This window comes from Rhinoderma darwinii, chromosome 3 (genome assembly GCF_050947455.1).
Source record: "Rhinoderma darwinii isolate aRhiDar2 chromosome 3, aRhiDar2.hap1, whole genome shotgun sequence".
Classification (NCBI taxonomy): Eukaryota; Metazoa; Chordata; class Amphibia; order Anura; family Rhinodermatidae; genus Rhinoderma; species Rhinoderma darwinii.
In genome coordinates, this window is record NC_134689.1 from 384,987,038 (window position 1) to 385,008,710 (window position 21,673).

A 21,673-nucleotide genomic window follows, 5' to 3' on the forward strand; every position below is an offset into this window, starting at 1 on the left:
AAAAATGAAATAAAAAGTGATCAAAACGTCACATGTACCCCAAAATGGTATTATTAAAAACTACAGCGTATCCCGCAAAAAATAAGCCCTCATACCACTTCATCGACGGAAAAATAAAAAAGTTGTGGCTCTCGGGAATTTGGCGACGCAAAATAAATTTTCTTTTTACACTTAGGTTTTTACATGTAAAAGTAGTAAAATATAGAAAAAACTCTATATATTTGGTATCGGCGTAATCGTATTGACCCGCAGAATAAAATTAACATGTTTTAATTTCACAGTGAATTCCGTAAAAACAGCGCGCAAAAAACCATGGAGGAATCGCTGTTTTTTTTTCATTTTCTACCCCACAAATAATTTTTTTCCCGTCTCCTAGTACATTATACGGCAAAATAAATGCTACGAAAAACTACAACTCGTCCTGCGAAAATCAAGCCCTCATAGGACTATATCGACGGAAAAATAAAGACGTTATGGTTTCTGGAATGTGGGGAGGAAAAAACGAAAATGAAAATCTGAAAGTTGTTTACGACGGAAAGGGGTTAAAGGGAATGAGTCGCGAATTAAACCTTTTTTTTTTTTTAGTAAGTTACTTATTTTTATTATTTAAGTTTTTTGCTGTATTTTTTCTTTTCTTCCACATGGTGGAAAGTATTCAAAATGAAATTATAATTTGACATGTTATCCTATGTTGGCCACTAGAGGGAGCACTACCCAGAATTACAGCAAGGTGAATAAGGCAAAGCAACCTGACTCACAGCTGCAGTATATGTGGGAGGGAATCTCACCCCCCCCCCCCCCCTACAAACCAGGAAAAGTGTCCGGCTGTCGTTTTGGGAGTGATTTTACAAATGGCAGCTGGCAGAAGCTATAGGACACACCGAAAGGCTAAGGGTATGTTCACACGCTTACTAAACAAAGGGAAAACGGCTCCTGATTTTCAGCCATTTTTTAATCAAACTCGCATTTTTGGCCACGTTTTTTATGGCCGTTTTTGGCCTCGTTTTTCTATTGTCAATGAAAAACGGCTCCAAAAACGGGCCAAGAAGTGACATGCACTTCTTTTTGGCGGGCGTCTTTTTATGTGCTATTTTTGGAAAACGGCCGCATAAAAAACGCCCGGTCGGAACAGAATGGCGTATTTCCCATTGAATCCAATGGCCAGATGTTTGTAGGCGTTCTGCTTCCGATTTTTCAGACATTTTTCGGGACGTTTACGGCCCGAAAAACGTCTGAAAACACTGCGTGTGAACATACCCTTAGAATGATGAAAGTGAAATGAATGACTTTTCAGTTGACCGGTTCACATGGCGTATATTTGACACGTTTTTTGCGCATTTTACGTGCAAAAAACCGCATGAAAAACGCTTGATTACGCTTTTTATTTACATAATTGGTAAAGTGCACGGTTAGTACATACAACGCACTTTTTTACACACACGTTTTTATAAACCACATTGTGTAAATAAAGAAATGTTGAGTCAATTCCTTACACACACGCTCAGCCCTGCTGCGCACAGACGGCAGGGGTCGCGAGGTGGGGGCATCTGTGTGAGAGAGGGACAGACAGAGACACACACACCTTACCTGCAGTGCAGCCGGTCTTCATAATGGTGCCTGCTATCTCCCTACAAATCAGCTTCTCTGCTGGGTGGCTCTGAACTGCGCCTGTGCAGTACAGCGCTAGATGGCAAATGCAATGAACGGCTCCCGTTCATTGTGTCCTATGCACTGTGCTGCCGTATTCCATCTGTGTATGTGTCGTTAAGAGACACACACACAGATGAAATAAAACATGGCAGCCCCTAGTAAAGTAAGAAAGTGTTAATTAAAAAAAACTTTGTATCTGAAAAATTAAAGTCAATATAATATTTTATTTTATAAAAACACAAATTAATTAAAAAAATAAATAAAATCCTGACACTCCCTTTTAAAGGGAGCCTGTGATCTAGGTTGAGGGCAGCATAAGGTAGTGATAGATGCAGATTTCAGCGGTTGTCACTTATGTCCTAATGTAATGTAGGTTTGCAGAGCTCTCACTCTAATCCATTCAGCGCAGTGACTGTCAAAAGCCTAACGTATTTTTGTGGCCATTGAGGACCGAGGGCAAAAACCGCGATCTCTGCCCCCCATTGATGTCAATGGGTGGTCAGAGATTAAGACACATGAGGAAAGGGCGAGTCGCTTCTTTTTCCTGCTTGTGGGGAAAAAAGCGCCTCCACCTCCCATTGAAATCAATGGGAGACGATTTTGGGCTGTTTTTGGCACAGTTTTCGACGCGGTTTCCGTGTCAAACCAAGCCAAAATACTCAGTGTGAACTGGCCCTAAAGGGTATGTACAGTTTTGCCACTAATTTGTATTCTCCCTATGCATCTATATAAATGAAGTAACTTTGGTAATAATCTTGATTAAAAAAATCATGTAAGATGATGATAAAATGTTTATTTTATTTTTTTTTCCCTTCTGTATATCCTGCATCACTGCCAAATAATCAATAGAGAGAACTTGTATCATGTCTTATTTAATGAAATAACGATCACATTATCCTGTGGCAGCGAGCTCCATAGTGTGACTGCTCTTACAGGAACCCTTCCTTCCTCTACACATACTAGATTCCCTTTTGTTATTGTTACAGTCCTGGATATTAGTAGATCATTAGACAGATCTTCTACTGATATTTTATATGTTTATATAGTAGTAATGTCAACCCAAGCCATATTTTCTCTACACTAAATAACCCATTCACTTTGTGTGTGATCCTGGTCTAAGGCCTCATGCACACTTCCGCCACAGTTTTTACGGCCGTTTGTGACGGATCCGTGTGACCGTTTTGTGCACTCCGTGTTTCCGTTTCCGTGCGCAGAGCATGGTACTGTCCAGGGTGCACCTTTCCTGCCATGACTAAGAACGCAGACCGCGTTCGAAACGCGTAGGCTTGGGCATTTACCCCTACTACTCCTACCTTCTGCCTTGGGACTGCGTCTCCCTTCCAATTTTAATATTTTCTGCAATAAATATGGGACCTGCTTTTACCTTTTAAATCAACACCAGCGCTGGATCATTTTCCTCTCCACCCTACTGCTACACACCGCGGGCCGTCGCGGGGATCCGATTGACGCTACCTGAAGACACAGACCGGTGAGCTGGAGGTTTCTCCTTGTTCCTATACTGCTGAAAGAGTTAATGGGCTGCACTGATCGGAGGTAACTCTTTCAGCACCCTGGACAGTACATGTTCGGCGCGCGGAAAATACAATTTTAATGTAATAAAAAAAAATAGGTTCATACTTACTTTCCTCCTGTCCGGCCTCCAGCGATGACGTTTCATCCATGTCAGCCTGTGATTGGCTGCAGCGGTGGTCACGCACATCAGGATGAAGTCAGAAGGCCGGCCTCCAGGGATGACGCTTCATCCCACGTGACCGCCTGTGCAGCCAATCACAGGCTGCAGCGGCCTCTGCAGCCAATCACAGGCTGCCGCGTCATACAGGAAGGTCGGACTGGAGGAAGAAGAGGGACTCGTCACCAAGACAACGACCGGGTACGTATGAACTGATTTTTATTTTATTTTTAATCAGCAGCCTCTTTTCTCTATCAGTGATTGATAGAGACAAGTGGCTGCCGATTAGTGTAATATTTTTGTAATGTTTTTCTGCCCGCCCGTTGCTAGGCAATGGCTCCGTCACACACGGACGCCTTCCGTGTGCCTTCAGTTTTTTTGACGGCCCCATTGACTTGCATGGGCCTCACGGTCACAGATTCTCGGACCAAAGTAGGACATGCTCTACTTTGGATCGGAACGGAATAACGGACCGTCAAAAAAACTGAAGGGTGCATGGCCCCATTGAAATGAATGGGTTCAGGATGCTATCAGTGACAAAAACGGATAGCACCCTCAAGGAAAAAACTGAAGTGTGCATGGGGCCTATGGGTTTATTCAGACCGTGCCTGTAAGGTGCGGTTCTTAGTGCATGGTTAGGAACCAGCATAGCAAAAAAAAAACAATGCACACGGTTTGACACTGAATTACTGTCGTTTTGCCGTTTGCTAAGCTTCACCAGTGCTAATGTGGTTTTTGCTGCACGGCAACAACAATACCGTCTGATTAAAGGGCATTCAGGGTATATTCACATGGCTCAGTTAAGTCACTTTTATTTTTTTCCACAACTGCAATTTTGCTGCGATTTTCAAGGCAGTTGCAGTACAAAAGCGCAGTTTGACCTCGCCTGTCTGAATATTTTCTAAGGGAACATTTACACATGGCGGCAGAAAACCGCACCTAAAAAGCCTAGTGTAACGCATTGCAAAACTACATGCGTTTATTAAATTGCTGCGGCTTTAATAACTGCACTTAATTGTATACATTTTTTTTGTGCCGTTTTTTTTTTTTTTATCACGTTGCAGAAATGCAAAAGGAAAAATAATAAAATAAAAAAACTGCACGTTTAGTGTCTGTCCTTTTACACTTTCTCGCCCTTTTATGATCCACATCTGGTTTTTGCTTCAAAACGTGTGAACACACCCTGTGGGGATAAGGCAGCTATTGTTATATTGCAAATGTCTAATTCCCAATTTAGGAAAAGAGTGAAACCACTTTACAACATGAAGGACTTGGTGAGAACACACAGCGGCAGCGCACGTTTTTACCAGTGCCACTTCAGTTTAACGGCAAAATTGTGCGCCATTCACCACCGCATGTGGGTGCGGATTCAGCCGTGTGCGCTGCTGCTCCTTGTGTTCTCGCCATCAGACCTGAGTACAGGAGCCATCTGAGATCTGCTGCCGGTATCATTCTGTTCTCCTTTGCTAGCAGGTATTTTTTCAGCTTCCAAATCAAGTAGGTCCATGTTTTTTTTTAAAGGGGATTTTTACCCAAAATTTACATTCTTTTTATTAGTCAATCAGAGCAGATAAGTTTGGTAATTGTGTTTTATTTACTTACAAACATATTAGCATTTTTCTATTCAGTTGTGGCGGACAATTTGCAAGAGTGACCACCGTGAATTGGCTCCTGAGAAAATGATGGTAAAACGGTCGTTGTCATCACAAAAGCAACACCGCAACTAAATAGCTTTCTGATGACATCAATTGGGGTTCTCCGGGTTTATATAAATAAAGGAAAGGCTGTGTTCATGTCAGCGTTGCCCTTCCGTTGAGGGGTTCCATCAAAGGTTTCCGTCGGGTTAACCCCTCCATGGAAAGGCAAACTGAAACCTAAGCTTCCGTTTGCATCACCGTTGATATCAATGGTGATGGAAACGTTGCTATAGATTTCCGTTTGTCACCGTCGTGACAGGGCTCCGTTGTTTTGACGGAATCAATAGCGCTATTGATTTAGTCAAGAACAACTGAACCCTGTCCCGACGGAACACCTCATTGGAAGGGCAACGCTGATGTGAACAGGCCCTAAAAGAACCTAGTGTATCTAGGGCTCTGTTTCTTTAACCAGTTCAGGACCGGGCTATTTTGAGCCTTCAGGACCAGACACCATTTAGCCATTTTTAGCACGTGTTCGTTAAACGGCTAGCGACGTGATTTTTGTGATTGTTTGTTTTTTTCGTAGACAATGCAGGTTTCTTTTTTTTTTTTTATCATTTTTATATAAATCCTTTTTGCTATTTTAGAATTTTTATTGTTCAAGTTTGAAAATAATAGTAAAAAAATAAGCTTTTTTTACATTTCAACTATTTTTTATTTTTTTTTGGTAACATAGTTTTACCCTAAAATAGACCTTTTATTTGTGATCGTCATTGTCTACCGTAAATTTAGATAAATTACATGTCCATATTAGGGTAATTGGGTCAGCGCTAGCGTTACAACATTGATTGGCGGGGGGGGGGGGGGGAGTTTTTTTTTTATGTGTTTATTATTAATTTTCTTTGCACTTTACTTTACTTTTATTTTTTTTATTATGGTCTGTCTCCCAAAGATCAAAAAAGACCTTTGGGGAACTTTATGTATTTATTTTTTCTTTGACACCATGTTTCTGCACAGCAGCCCCAGTTACAGGGGAAATCAGCCCTCTCATAGTGACTATTGTCACTAATAGGGCTGTGCTGGGTCTAGTAAGATGCAGCAGCAGTCTGTCAGTAACTGCACCCGACGATCATGTGACCAGTCACATGATCACCGGGAGGTATAGAGACAGCGCCGCTGCTGCTGTCTATTCCTGTACACAGCGTTCATTGAGCGCTGTGTAAAAGAGATCAGAGATGACAGAAGCAGCGAAAGCTGCTTCTATCCTCTCCTCAGTGTCCCCGGCAGTCACTGACAGCCGGAGACCCGACATTCAGCTGCCCGATCGCTCGGGCAGCAAGTTAAAACTCGAGCCGTAAAAAAAAGTCTATGGTGCGGGTTTTAAGGATCCTGACCGCTGGCCGTAAAAATACAGCCAGCGGTCGGGAACCAGTTAAACACTTCCAGTCTAATATACAATACGTTCCATTGCATAGCAGCTTGTGCCCATGTGATCACCTGCGGGGCTGCTGCTGTACTGGCTGGCATCAAAGACTTAACCCATTGAACTTTGCCATTTTATAGCGACATCCTGGGGCCTTCGTAAGGCTGCCAGGGCTGTCCTGTGATAATGGCTGTTAAGGCATACCTTACAGATGCCCGTAATATGTACCGGCATAAAGATTACATTTATAGTTCGTTAAAAAAATAATAATAATTACTAAAGTCCGCTATTGAGGAAAAAGTTATTACTGCCGTGTTTACAACGCCACTTGGCCAGTCTGCACTTTGTGTCCATGGAACGCATGCATGTATCCCATCTATGGAGAGCAGCCCGGTAAATCAATCAACTGCACCGCCTAACCCAGCCATCGCCAACCTTTTATACCCTGCGAGCGGCATTTAATTTAGATTACTGGAGATCGGTCATTGATCCGGGGATTTGTTCTGATTGCCATGTTTTGAGTCAGGAAAGAATAATTTTTCCCTCGTGGGGGGGATTAAGGTCTTCCTCTGGATCAACAACGCAGGCGAATAGGTTTACCTGGATGGACTTATGTCTTTTTTGCAGCCTTACATACATCTATATATATATATATTCTTTGTGAAAACAGAAGGCTGAATGCAATGCAAAGGGTGAAATCCACAGCAAATGTATCCCCATGTTCAGAAGAAATGCTTGCCAGTAGTTTTCCAATATCTGCGGCTCCGTTGCCTACTTCTAGAATGTGATTATCTTTCGGATATGTCAGTCTCCGCACTGTCCTTTTCCTTCCACTGCAGGCCTGGCTGAATGAGAAGTTTGCACCAGAACTGTTGGAGAGTAAATCTGAGATTGTGGAGTGTGTGATGGAGCAGCTGAATCATATGGTGAGCCTACAGATCTGTGATTATTACTGTACACTTCTACATTACTGCTGCGGCATTGATAATTGCCTGTTTATCTCTTCAGGAACAAAACTTGCAGCGAGCTCGACAAGGTGACCTGAAGATAAGTTTCCATCACATGGAGATCGAAAGGGTCAGGTTCATGCTCAGCAGCTACCTGCGCAGTCGCTTGCTCAAGGTACCTATACACAATGCATACCTTTCAAATGTATGAATAAAGTGACACTGGATTTTCAGCATTTGCTCTAAATAGAGGAGCATACTCAAAGTCTCACCTACGTGGTGTTCGCCAATAGGGAGATCCAGGGATGTCTCCTTGCAGGCTTCACCAACTGACTGGTTCCTGTGCAGGTTATGATGGCTGCTGCCTGAAATCTCAGCGTGCATAACTAGTGTTGAAGTAGCATATAATGAGGTTCAGATTTGTAGGACTCTTTCTATATTTAAAGGGGGTCATCCCATGATTAAATATAAAAATTTCACCAGCACTGGGCTCATTAGTTGGACGGTCTGTATATAGACAGTTCAGTAGGGTATGTTTGCTTTATGGCAGCTGCAACGAATGGGAGTTAATTGACAGAAATGTTTCATAAACTATCACAGGCTCCAGGAAGTACAGCCCCCAGAGACAAGCTAGAAATGGGAGACGCTTACAGAGTCACATCTGTGTGTATACTTTTACTCACCTGCTTATTTAGGCCTCCAGCAGTACAAAAAAACTGTCATTAAATACTCTGGCCCCTGCTGACTCTGTCACAGTCTACACAGCAAAGCTAACAAATAAGCTGCAGAAGATTGGTAGTATAAGATTACTGTGTCTGCTCTAATGGCTAGTGTGAAAACCAGAATATTTCAAATTTCTATGGGTAGAAGGCCACGGTTATAATACCATCAAAAGATGTGCAATGTGAACGTGGCCTGATACTGTTTGTAGTTGTAAAAATGTACATGTAGGATGCAAACCAATTCTTCTTTCTTTGTGTCAGATTGAGAAGTTTTTTCCACATGTCTTGGAAAAGGAGAAGTCACGAGGAGAAGGAGAGCCGCCGCACCTGTCGCCAGAGGAGTTTGCCTTTGCCAAAGAGTGAGTTCTGCTGTTTCCTCACATTCTTGTAGCACGGCTTGACCACGTATGATTCAGTAAAGCCCTGTTCACATCTAGTTTTGTTTTCCTTCCTTCGGATTATACGATGGGGAGCAGTAGTGCTACAGATTCGCTGGCCAGGGACACCGTAGTAAAAAGCCCCTGACCTCATTGTCCATATATAGACCAGGACGTCAGGGGCTTCCCCCAGGGCTGGAATCCATGGGCCGAGTGCTACCTGAAGCTCATCCCGGTGATTCCAGCACTGGGAAAGCTCCCCCAGGTTTATGTTTAACAGTGGCATTCGTCACTCCTAGGCTCCCATGAAAAAGAAAATTATACTGCAAGGTATACGTTTTGTGTTTTGTTTTTTTTTTTGCAGGATCCCGTAGTATGAAAAAGCGTAGTATGCTTCGTTATTCCATCCTTCAAAAAAAAAAAGTATACTATACCTGCCCGACCACTCTTTTGGACTCTGTTAGGCTAATGGAGCCCTATGGACATGTTTAGCATGTACGAAGGGAGCTTTCCCAACATGCATGCTAAACGTAGGGCCAAAAACTGAGATTGTGACTGGAGCATTTAGTAAATACCGTTTCGTGTACATGTGTAACCATATGAATGGGCTCCACTGATGTCCCCATTGGATTTCAGTTTTCTAGCCACAATTGATTGTACATGCACATACTTGGTTGAGAAAAAAGTATAATGTAACATGATGTTTTGCTATGTCATTGCAGGTATATGACAAACACAGAGACTTTACTGAAGAGTGTTGCCCTTCGTCACATGCCCCCAAATCTGCAGACAGTGGACCTGCTGAAATGTGGTAAGTAGTGTCACCAGACATTACAGAAAAGACAAACATTTGATGACCTGTATAAGTTTGGTAATATGATATTATTCTTGTAGTCCCCAAACCAAACCTGGACTCGTTCGTGTTCCTGAAGGTAAAACAGGCCCAGGAGAGCATCCTAGTGGAACCAGAGACAGATGATCAGAGGTGAGGAAGAACAATCTGCAGAACTATAATCCTAATACATATCCCTTTATAGTGTACCTATTATTTCATGTAACTTGACAGGTCAAGGAAGTCTGTCAGCAGTTTCAAGCCCTCAAAACTGCTGACCGCACTATATACAGGGTGGTGAGTGTAGCATAACTATACGGTGGTGTCAGTCATGCAAGTTGCATGACTGAGAAATTGACATTTTAATGCTCCCAGTGCTGTGACTGCAGGTACTAGGATGGTGTCCCCTTGTTAAAGTGCGGCATGCTCTCCTCACTAAATGCTGCCAGACCAGTAATGGCTCTAGCGGTCTCCTGATTGTACACTATAGCCGTCACGCAGAAGGGGGAGCCCGGCAGCGTTCAGCGAGGAGAGCCCGGCAGCGCTTTATCAGCACGGTGTAGCAATTTTTGCACACATGGTTGTGTAAAGTGGCTTGATTGGTGCCGAAAAGTTTTTTTTCTGCGACCATAGTGCACTGTTTTTTTGGGGTTTTTTTTAAACATGAATTTCACATTTTTACCAAATATTTAACTATTTGTGGATTCAAGGTTTTTCTGTAATTGACTCCTATAACATCTGATCCAGACCAGTAATAATAGTCAGGTTAGTGAAGATCCACCAGCTGTGATCCCAACTGAACTTTAAATGAGGCCTTGTTCACACACACTGGTTTTTTTTAAGTGGTTTTGCACCACGTGTGTTTTTTGCTGCAATTTTTTTTTTATGTATTTTTTTTATTTAACTGGTTGCCGACACAGGACGAGTATGCTCATCCTGAGCGGCGAGTACTTCGCGCATTAGGACGAGCATTCTCGTCCTGTGTGCCAGCCACGGCCCGCTCTGACAGCGGAGAGGAGAGAAACATCCTCTTTCCGCTGTTAACCCCTTGAACACCGCGATGAAAGCTGATCGCGGCGTTCAAGGAGAGGGGATTGCACATTGATCGCGTCACAGAAAATAACTGTGACGTGATCAAAGCCCACAACTCGTATGGCCAGACAGCCCAGGGTCCATTGATGGACCCCAGGGCTGTCTGAACATATTTCCTGTTGTTAGGGCATACTGAGGTCTGCCCTAATAACTGCCTGTGTACGATCAGTACTGGCATATAGATCTATGCCAGTACATTACAGTTAAAAAAATAAAAATAAAAAATCCCTTTATGGGATTTAAAAAAAAAAAGTTAAATGAATGTAAAAAAAAAATTTATGATAAATAAATAAAAAGTTAAAAAAATACACAAACACACTTTTTATAATTAATAAACTTTTTAAAATATAAGTCCCAAAACATGAAATAATATAGACATATTTGGTATCGCCACAACCGTAACAACCTGTACAACAAAAGTATAACCTTATTTATGATCGGTGTATGGTGTAAAAAAATAAATATTAAAACTGCTGCGGAACTGCTTTTTTTTTTTTTCTGCATTTTCGCCAAAATAAAAATGTATAGAAATTAAACTATAATGTATTTGTACCAAAAAATGGTACCTACATAAAGTACAGCTCGTCCCGCAAAAAACAAAGTCTCATACAACTACGTCGTACAAAAAATAAAAGGGTTATGAGCGTCGGGATGCAAAGAGGGAAATATAAAAAAATTGCTCTGTCCTCAAGGCCAAAATTGGCCGTGTCCTTAACCCCTTCCCGCATTTTCACGTACATGCACGTCGGGGAATGCAGCCTATTCGCGCATTCACACGTGCATGTACGTGATGGAGATCGCGCGAGCACAGAAGCTGTGGCCGCCCGATCGCCGCGGGAGCCCGGCTGTGACTGACAGCTGGGCTACCGCTGCAACTGCCGAGATTGAGGAAATCTTCAATCTCAGCCGTTTAACCCGTTAAATGCCGCAGTCAATAGCGACCACGGCATTTAAATCTATTGACAGAGGGAGGGAGCTCCCTCTGTCACCCATCGGCGGCCCACGAATGCGATCTCAGGCTGCCAACGGGTTGCCATGGCAGCCGGGTGTCTAACAAAGACACCCAGGCCTGCCCTGGCTGCATGCCTATTATGTCGTGCCAGAGGCATAGCATAATAGATTGCCTGTCAGTTTTAGGCCTCATTTACACGAGCGTGTGCGTTTTGCGCACGCAAAAAAATGCAGCGTTTTGCGTGCGCAAAAGGCACTTGACAGCTCCGTGTGTCATCAGTGTATGATGCGCGGCTGCGTGATTTTCGCGCAGCCGCCATCATAGAGATGAGGCTAGTCGACGTCAGTCACTGTCCAGGGTGCTGAAAGAGTTAACTGATCGGCAGTAACTCTTTCAGCACCCTCGACAGTGAATTCCGATCACAATATACACCAACCTGTGAATAAAAAAAAGACGTTCATACTTACCAAGAACTTCCTGCTTCCTCCAGTCCGGTCTCCCGGCCGTTGCCTTGGTGACGCGTCCCTCTCTTAACATCCGGCCCCACCTCCCTGGATGACGCGGCAGTCCATGTGACCGCTGCAGCCTGTGATTGGCTGCAGCCTGTGCTTGGCCTGTGATTGGCTGGAGCTGTCACTTGGACTGAATTGTCATCCCGGGAGGTCAGACTGGAGGAAGAAGCCGGGAGTTTTATCGGTAAGTCAGAACTTCTTTTTTTTTTTTTTACACGTTCATGTATATTGTGGTCGGAAGTCACTGTCCAGGGTGCTGAAACAGTTTAACTCTTTCAGCACAATGGACAGTGACTATCTCCTGACGTCGCGTACCGGTAATTTTTTTGCCGGGTTCGGTCAAAACGAGTTCGGCCGAACCCGGTGAAGTTCGGTGCGCTCATCTCTAAATTCTGACACTCCGTTTGGATGTTTGTAAACAGAAAAGCACGTGGTGCTTTTCTGTTTACATTCAGTTTGACAGCTCTTGCGCGAATCACGCAGTTCGCACGGAAGTGCTTCCGTGCGGCATGCGTGGTTTTCACGCACCCATTGACTTCAATGGGTGCGTGATGCGCGAAAAACGCACGTTTATAGAACATGTCGTGAGTTTTACGCAACGCACTCGCGCTGCGCAAAATTCACGCTTTGTCTGCACTGCCCCATAGAGTAATATAGGTGCGTACGACACGCGTGAAAAGCCTGCGCGTCGCACGCGCGTATATTACGCTCGTGTAAATGAGGCCTTACACTGACAGGCAATAATGCTTCGGTATACTAAGTATACCAAAGCATTATATATGTGATCAACAGATCGCATAGTGAAGTCCCCTGGTGGGACTAAAAAAAAAATGTAAATCAGTTAAATAAAGTTTGTGAAAAAAAAATAAAAAATAAATTACAGTCAAAATCAAATAAAACTACTTTTTTTGCCCAAAAAGTGGTTTTATTTAGTAAAAGTGCCAAAACAAGTCACACATACACATATATGGTATCCCCGCGATCGTAACAACTTGACCAATAAAATGAACACATTAATTAAACCGCCGGATGAACGGCGTCCAAAAAAAACGCAAAAAACAACGGCAAAATTCTCTTCTCCCATTCCCCCCATAAAAAATTAAATAAAAGTTCATCTATAAGTCCTATGTACCCCAAAATAGTACTAATGAAAACTACACATTGTCCCGCAAAAATCAATCCCACGTACGGCCACATCGACGGAAAAATAAAAACGTTACGGCTCTTGGAATGCGGCGATGCAAAAACAAGTAATTTTTTTCTAAAAGGCTTTTTATTGTGCAAACGTAGAAAAAACATATAAAACCTTTACATATTTGGTATCCCCGTAATCGTGCCGACTCATAGAATAAAGGTAACATGTTATTTACGCTGCATAGTAAACGGCGTACATTTATAACGTGAAAATCAATGCTGGAATAGCTGCTTATTTTCAATTCTCTCCTAAAATAAAGTTAATAAAAGTTAATCAATATATTATATGCATCTAAAAATGGTACAATTACAAAATACAACTCGTCCCGCAAAAAACAAGCCCTTATACGGCTATGTCGACGGAATTAAAAAAAAGTTACGACTCTTGGAATGCGACTGTGAAAAAACAAAAATAATCCTTGGTCATTAACGTGCAAAATGGCCCGGTCATTAAGGGGTTAAGCCCTTAACGCTCCATGGCCTACTATTAGGTCATGCTAACTGTAGCGTTCGTAGGTCATGTTCGTAGGTTAGTAGGTCATGGAGTAAACACGGCGCCGTTCGCGCGGGGCGCGTTCATGAGCTGTGATAGCTGCTGTTTCCGACAGCAGCTATCACAGCTCAATGTGCAGGGACCGATCGCGGTTGTTCCCGCAGATTAACCCCTCAGAAGCCGCGTTCAATAGCGATCGCGGCTTCTTAGGGGTTAATCCGCCATCGCCGGCCTGCTACACGATAGCGGCCGGCGATGGTGACTATGGCAACCGGACACCAAACAATGGCGTCCGGCTATGCCATCGACGGAAGCCTAGTGGGTCCTGACCGAGTCAGGACCCACTATGCTTGCTGTCATTGAGTAGCTGACAGTTCTAATACACTGCACTACGCATGTAGTGCAGTGTATTAGAATAGCGATCAAAGCCTCCTGCCCTCAAGTCCCCTAGTGGGACAAAGTAAAAAAGTTGTGTGAAAATAAAAGTTTTAAAAGTAAAAATCACCCCTTTTCCCTTATCAGTCTTTATTATTAAAACAAATAAACTATACATAATTGGTATCGCCGCGTCCGTAACGGCCTGAGCTACAAAATGATTTCGTTATTTATCCCGCACGGTGAACGCCGTAAAAGAAAATAATAATAAACCGAACCACAATCACAATTCTTTGGTCACTTCACCTCCCAAAAAATGGAATAAAAACAGATCAAAAAGTCGCATGTACCGAAAAATGGTACTGATCGAAACTACAGTTCGTTACGCAAAAAATAAGTCCTCGCACGGCTTTATTGATGGAAAAATAAAAAAGTTCTGGCTCTTAGAATATGGCAATACAAAAAGTGAATGATTGTTTACAAAACGTATTTTATTGTGAAAACGCCATAAGACATAAAAAAAAAGCTATAAACATCTGGTATCGCCGTAATCGTATCGCCCCGCAGAATAAAGTGAATATGTCATTTATAGCGCACGGTGAACGCTGTAAAAAAAATAGAATAAAAAACAATAGTAGAATTGCTGTTTATTAGTCACCACGCCACCTAAAAATAGAATAAAAACTGATCAAAAAGCCGCATGCACCCCATGAAAACTACAATGAATTCCTCAAGGGGTCTAGTTTCCAAATTGGGGTCACTTTTGGGGGGTTTCCACTGTTTTGGCACCACAAGACCTCTTCAAACCGGACATGGTGCCTAATAAAAAAGGAGGCCTCAAAATCCACTAGGTGCTCCTTTGCTTCGGAGGCCGGTGCTTCAGTCCATTACAACACTAGGACCACATGTGGGATATTTCTCAAAACTGCAGAATCTGGGCAATACGTATTGAGCTGCGTTTCTCTGATAAATCCTTTTGTTTTACAGAAAAAAGTGTAATAAGGATTTTCTGACAAAAAAAAAGTACATTTCACCTCTGTTGCTCTAAATTCCTGTGAAACACCTAAAGGGTTAATAAACTTTCTAAATGCTGTTGTGAATACTTTGAGGGGTCTATTTTCTAAAATGGGGTATTTGATAGGGGTTTCTAATATATGGGCCCCTCAAAGCAACTTCAGAACTGAACTGGAACCTAAAAAAATAAATAAATGAGGCAATACTTCGCTTCTTACATTATACTGATAATGAGCTGTGCCCACCCCGAGATGACCCCAGTTTTGGCCGTTTGTATAAATGGAGACCCCTATTAGACTGTTTCAGTGTCCGGTTTTCCCAAGCATTCACCCCCGAGAAGTGTATTTCTATTGATGAGTCCCTGGTACATTTTAAACGGAGGGTTCAATTCCGCCAGTACCTGCCGGGTAAGAGGGCAAGGTATGGCGTGAAGATGTATAAGCTGCGAGAGTGCATCAGGGTATACCTACAGGTTTAGGATATGAAGGGAAGGACACCAGTATTCAGCCCCCAGCACCACCTCTACCTGGATAATATTTATACCAGCGTCCCACTCTTCAACTGCCTCGCTTCCAGAAGTCCTGCGGCATGCGGCACTGCTAGAAGAAATCTGAGAGGCCTCCCTAAGACACTGCAGGGCAAACACTCAGAAGGGGTGAGAGCAGGGCACAATCTAGCAGCAACATATTGTGTGTCAAGTACAAGACCAGGGAGATGCCACACCAGTACCCATGTACCTGTACGAGGTACCAGTACAGAGACCCCCAAACCAGACTGCATCTTGGACTACTATAGGTACATGAGAGGGGTGGACTTGTCAGATCAAGTCCTGAAGCCCTACAGCGCCATGCGGTGTGATATAAGAAGCTGGCCGGGCACATCATACCATGAATTTCCCCAAACTGGCAAGAAGGGAAAACGTCAAAAGAGGTGCAAAGTCTGCTATAAGAGGGGGATAAGGGAGGACACAATATATCAATGTGACACGTGTCCCGAATAACCAGAGCTCTGTATGAAAGAGTGTTTTAAAATGTATCATACATCCCTTGATTTTTAATCTACGCCAGTTTCTTACCCTGATGCACTCCGCACAGCTTATCCCCCCTCGTCTTTCCCCTCTGAGCCCTGATGCATGCCTAGGCAGCTGATTACAGCCACATGTAGGGTATTGCAGTACCCAGGTGAACCCACATTACAGTTTATGGGATGTATGTCTCCGGTCAAAATGCTCACTACACCTCTAGATGAATGCCTTAAGGGTGTAGTTTTTAAAATGGGGTCACTTCTTGGGGGTTTCAACTGTACTGGTACCTCAGGGGCTTCTGCATACATGACTTCGCACCATGAAATCCCCAGTAGGCCAAATGGTGGTCCTTTCCTTTTGAGTCCCCCCATGGGTTCAAACGGCAGTTTATCACCACAAATGGGGTATTGCGGTACTCAGAACAAATTGGGCAACAAAATGGGGTATTTTATTCCTTGTGAAAATAATAAATTTTGAGCCAAAACGACATCTTATTGGAAAAAATTACATTTTATTTAATTCACAGCCCAATTCAAATAAATTCTGTGTAGAAACTGTGGGGTCTAAATGGTCACAACACCCATAAATGAATTCCTTGAGGGGTGTAGTTTCCAAAATTGGGTCACTTCTGGTGGCTTTCCATTGCTTTGATACCTCTGGGACTCTGCAAATGCGACATGGCACCCGAAAACCAATCCAGCAAAATCTGAACTCCAAAGAACACATACCGCTCCTTCCCTTCTGAGTCCTCCCATGGGTCCAAACGGCAGTTTATCACCACAAATGGGGTATTGATGCACTCAGGACAAATTGGGCAACAAAATGGGGTATTTTGTTCCCTGTGAAAATAAGAAATGTTGATGAAAAATTACATTTTATTGGAAAAATTTATTTTTTTAATTTCACAGCCCAATTCAAATACGTGCTGAGTAAAAACCATAGGGTCACAATGGTAACAACAACAACCATAAATGAATTCCTTGAGGGGTGTAGTTTCCAAAATGGGGTCACTATTGGGGGATTCCTACTGTTTTGGCATCTCAACGCCTCTTCAAACCTGGCATGCTGCCTAAAATATATTCTAATAAAAAAGAGGACTCAAAATGCACTAGGTGCTTCTTTGCTTCTAGGGCTTGTGTTTTATTCCACGAGCGCACTAGAGCCACATGTGGGACATTTCTAAAAACTGCAGAATCTGGACAATACATATTTAGTAGTATTTCTCTGGTAAAACCTTCTGTGTTACAGAAAAAAAAATGAATAAAATGGAAATTCAGCAAGAAAAATGAAATTTGCAAATTTCACATCCACTTTGATTTCATTCCTGTGAAATGCATAAAGGGTTAAAAAAAACTTCTAAATGCTGTTTTGAATCCTCTGAGGGGTCTAGTTTTTAAAATGGGGTGTTTTATGGGGGTTTCTAATACACAGGCCCCTCAAAGCCACTTCAGAACTGAACTGGTACCTTAAAAAAAAAGGCTTTTGAAATTTTCTTAAAAATATGAGAAATTGCTGTTTATGTTCTAAGCCTTGCAACGTCCAAGAAAAATAAAAGAATGTTCAAAAAACGATGCCAATCTAAAGTAGACATATGGGAAATGTGAACTAGTAACTATTTTGGGTGGTATAACCGTCTGTTTTACAAGCAGATGCATTTAAATTCTGGAAAATGCTATTTTTTCAACATTTTCTCCAAATTTTGCAATTTTCACTAATAAACACTGAATATATCGACCAAATTTTACCACTAACATTAAGCCCAATGTGTCACGAGAAAACAATCTCAGAATCGCTTGGGTAGGTTTAAGCATTCCAACGTTATTACCACATAAAGTGAAATATGTCAGATTTGAAAAATGAGCTCTGAGCCTTAAGGCCAAAACTAGGCTGCGTCCTTAAGGGGTTAAATCAAATGTTTATTGATTTTCATGTTTTACAGTACAAAACCAAAACTGAACATACAAATCCCCCATCAGGAAAACAGTCCACGAGAGAAAATTTACAGTACATTTTCGAGACACTCAATCACCCAGTCTTATCCTACACCGTATACATGATTGAGCAGGACACCGTAATGATAAGCTTCACTTATGGAATACATGAGATCGTATCTATCATCTCATGAACATTAAAGGCGCAAGTCCTGACCAGCTTCGCCGTGGACCCCCATATGGATTCAAATTGTTTGACATATACAGTTTTTCCAATATAATTTATTCTCTTTAGCAATGAACTCCCTCCTAGTCTGCCGAGCGCCTTGTATCCAGTGTAGTGCAATAAGTGTTCATGCTATGTAAAGCGATCTGGAGACGGCAAGTCTGCCCAAAATATGTATCTGTACGTGCGTAACACACCCAAAAACACTTTTGCCACAAATTTTGTTGCGTTTATTTTACCCCTTTCTTCAACAAGCAAAGAAAAAAACGAAAGCGTTTTTTGTCCTAAAACGCCACGGCCATTCATGGCGTTTTTTTCCATCTCCCATTGATTTCAGTGGGGTTTTTGAGGCGCCTCAAGATAAGGCATGTCGCTTTTTCCCACGAGTGGGGAAAAAAAAACTCCTCACCTCCCATTGAAATCAATGGGAGGTGATTTCGGCCTTTTTTGCCACGGTTTCCGCCTCAAAACTCTGTGTGAACAGGGCCTAAGAATAACAAGTCAGTGTAAGATTTCATTGGAAAGACGGCCATTTTTATGGGTAGATCCTCTCCAGTGAAGTCCATTTGGTCTTGATTTCTGACCATGCTATTTTTTTTATTTTTCCATCGTCTCGTTCAAAGAGCTCTAACTTTTCTATTTTTCCGTCTACATAGGTGTATAAGGACTTCCTTTTTAAGTTGTATTTTTTAATAGCACTATATTGGGGTACATAATTTATTAACTTTTTTGGAGGGGATAGAAAAAAACAACTTCTGCACTTCTTTTGTGTCCTAAATTTGCTTTTTTTTTTTTTTGCAGGACTGTTTTTTCATAATAAAGCATTTTGTAAGGGGGAGAAAAGTGGTTGTTTTTTTAGGTTTTTTTAAATTTATTTATTAACATATTAAACGTTTTAACTTTGTTAGGCCCTCGGCTGTCATAGAAACCATCGGCACCATGCGATCGCATTGTGGGCGTGCCGATGGGGTGAGAGGGAGCCACATCCCTCTAAAACCAGTTCGATGCGGCACTCGCTATTGAGTGCCACATCTAAGGTGCTAAACAGGCGGGATCGATGCCAATATCGATCCCACCCGCTCCAGCAGGTCTGCTCCCAGCCCTCCGCTACCTGAGAGTCCATGACTTAATTAGACAAGAATAGGACGTTCTATATTTTACGGATCATTTTTATGGAACGGACACTCATCCGTAAATATAAGGAAAGGTGTCTGTAGCCCCTAGAAATGAATGGGTCTGTAATTACAGATGAAAAATACGGTCGTGTGCATTGCTCTTAGTTTAAAAAAAACAAAAACTTTAGCCAATTGTTATGTGAATTCATCCTATTTCAATAGGCTCTTAAAGGGAATGTGTCGCTAGAAATTTTTTTTTTTTTTAAAGTTAAACAGTTAGTGTATAAGTGATTAAACATTGTTCTAACTTTTTTAATTTTTTCACGAGTCAGGAAATATTATAAATTAGATTCTAATTTATAACATTTCCCAGTGCTGGTCACTAGATGGAGCAATTCCCAAAATTGCAGCATTGCATGTGGTAAAGCAACCACATTGCTTTATGCTGCAAAATTTGAGAATACACACTCGCTCTAGTGTCCTCAAACAATCACCCCTCCTTTATCCTTGCTAGGGATTGAACGGTCAAACCTCCTACACTGTGTGTCGCCATTTTTTGAGCGAACACACAGTGTAGTAGGTTTACATACAGTAGTAAACACAAAGTAAAACACGTACATACACAGACCTAACTTACCTGCTCCTGTCGCCGCCGCTCCCTCCGGTCCGTCCGCTCCGTCTGCTGCCTCCGCTCCAAGTGCACAAGTCCGGAAGCCGCGACCGGAAGTAGTAATCTTACTGTCCGGCCGCGACTTCCGGTCCACAAGAAAATGGCGCCGGACGTCGCTCGGCCGAAGACCTTCAATTTGGACTGTGTGGGAGCGGCGCATGCGCTGTTCCCACACAGACGGCGTACAGCATAGTGGATGGAACGGCCCCCGTTCGCATTCTCTATGGGGCTGTAGCTGCCGTATTCCATGTCTGTATGTGTCGTTAATCGACAAATACAGAGATGGGAAAAAAAATAGCAGCCCCCATAGAGAGGAAAAAGTTAAAAAATTAAAAAAAGTAAAACACAAACACACAAATAAAAAATGTTTTAATAAAACACTAAAAGCAAATTGATATAAAAAAAATATTTCGCGACACTCGTCCTTTAAAGCAAATGTTTTAACCACAATAATTCATAATTTTTTGCTACAAAAATCCTAATAAACTTTAGTGATGACCCTCATTCCTAGTGGTTTACTGCATCGTGATTATTGGCTCAATGGACATCATTTGTCTCTCTATAATCAATACCAAGTTGCTCCATCATTTTATTATAGCTAGGTCTTTTGTGAATATCCAGAAAAATGACCTGCAATTATGAAATGTACTTTTTTTCTAACACTTTGTGTTTGCCAACAGTGAGTACACCATAGACATGGACATAGGATCTCAGCATCTCATTAGATATCGCACTATAGCACCACTCGTGGCTTCCGGAGCCGTGGATCTCATCTGAGCAATCATTCGTCAAGCAGTGCGACGCTGACGTAGTCTTCTGTAATTCCTGAACATCGCATAGTGCAATACGAAGTGTGACCAGTAGGTGGCAGGTGTCGTCTAATGACTGATATTACCATCCATGAAATGCTCCGCTTTCTACATGCTGCGTTCCTCAGGCGACTGTACAGTATATAGTATGTACTATTTTTTTGTGGACATTTCACCTAAGACATTGAGCGGTTTTCCATGTACATGCCACTATTCACACTCTACTTAAAGCTGGAATTTGGGACATGCTTTCTATTTAATGACTGCTCTAGAGACTGAATAAAACGAACACAAGCGTGAAAAGGTGATAAATGGCAGTAATTACAGGCCATTCAGATCTAATGAGCGGCTGTAATAGCCAGTATCCCAGCATGCTCCTCCAGCCAGCTACATGATATACATACAACGGATTGTATGGCCGGTTATCTAGTGCAGATTACTATGTGTTAAGGATAAAAAAATAAAATCTATTTTTACACTTTGTACATTATTTATTGTCCATATTCGTGATTGGGACAATGTGATGACCTCCAGTCACTGGCTGAATATCTCTTATGATAAAGTGTAGCTCTGCTGGGAAGGATGGTCAGGGCGATGCTATCAGTGTGTACATGCCAGATATAAACACAAGGAAGATGCAGCCTATAGATTTATGGGAGAACGTAGGTCCCTTCCCACCGGTCATACGTAAATTGATGGGCTAAGATGGCCATCCCCTGCGCCTTTTATCCTGTTAATTTCGGTTTTTTGTTGGATGACCTTGCTGGATACGGCTGTCATAATATCAGCCTGACCCTGTATTGTTACAGGTAACTCAATGAATACTTTACTATTCAGTAATACCACTGAATACAGCGCAAATATTGACCGCTTTCTTCCTAAGTGCCAAGCCGTTGCTTCAGTATTTGGATAACTACCATGAAAGTGTTTGAGGTTGGTGATCTGTATATGGGGACGTGCTGGGAACACATCTTGTGTCTTCTGCCAA

General features: G+C 42.3%; 1 protein-coding gene across 2 annotated transcripts in view; it reads left to right on the plus strand.

Annotated features, from left to right (window-relative positions):
- GINS4 (GINS complex subunit 4) overlaps positions 1–21,135 on the plus strand; it is a 36,332-nt gene extending 15,197 nt beyond the window's left edge. For both annotated transcript variants that reach the window (XM_075858892.1, XM_075858891.1), the window contains exons 3-8: positions 7,240–7,326; positions 7,409–7,522; positions 8,331–8,428; positions 9,169–9,257; positions 9,341–9,431; positions 20,557–21,135. In XM_075858892.1, coding sequence (XP_075715007.1) covers positions 7,240–7,326; positions 7,409–7,522; positions 8,331–8,428; positions 9,169–9,257; positions 9,341–9,431; positions 20,557–20,653 — 576 coding nt within the window. In that variant the 3' untranslated portion in view covers positions 20,654–21,135. The remainder of the gene's footprint in view (positions 1–7,239; positions 7,327–7,408; positions 7,523–8,330; positions 8,429–9,168; positions 9,258–9,340; positions 9,432–20,556) is intronic.
- The last annotated feature ends 538 nt before the right edge of the window (positions 21,136–21,673 follow it).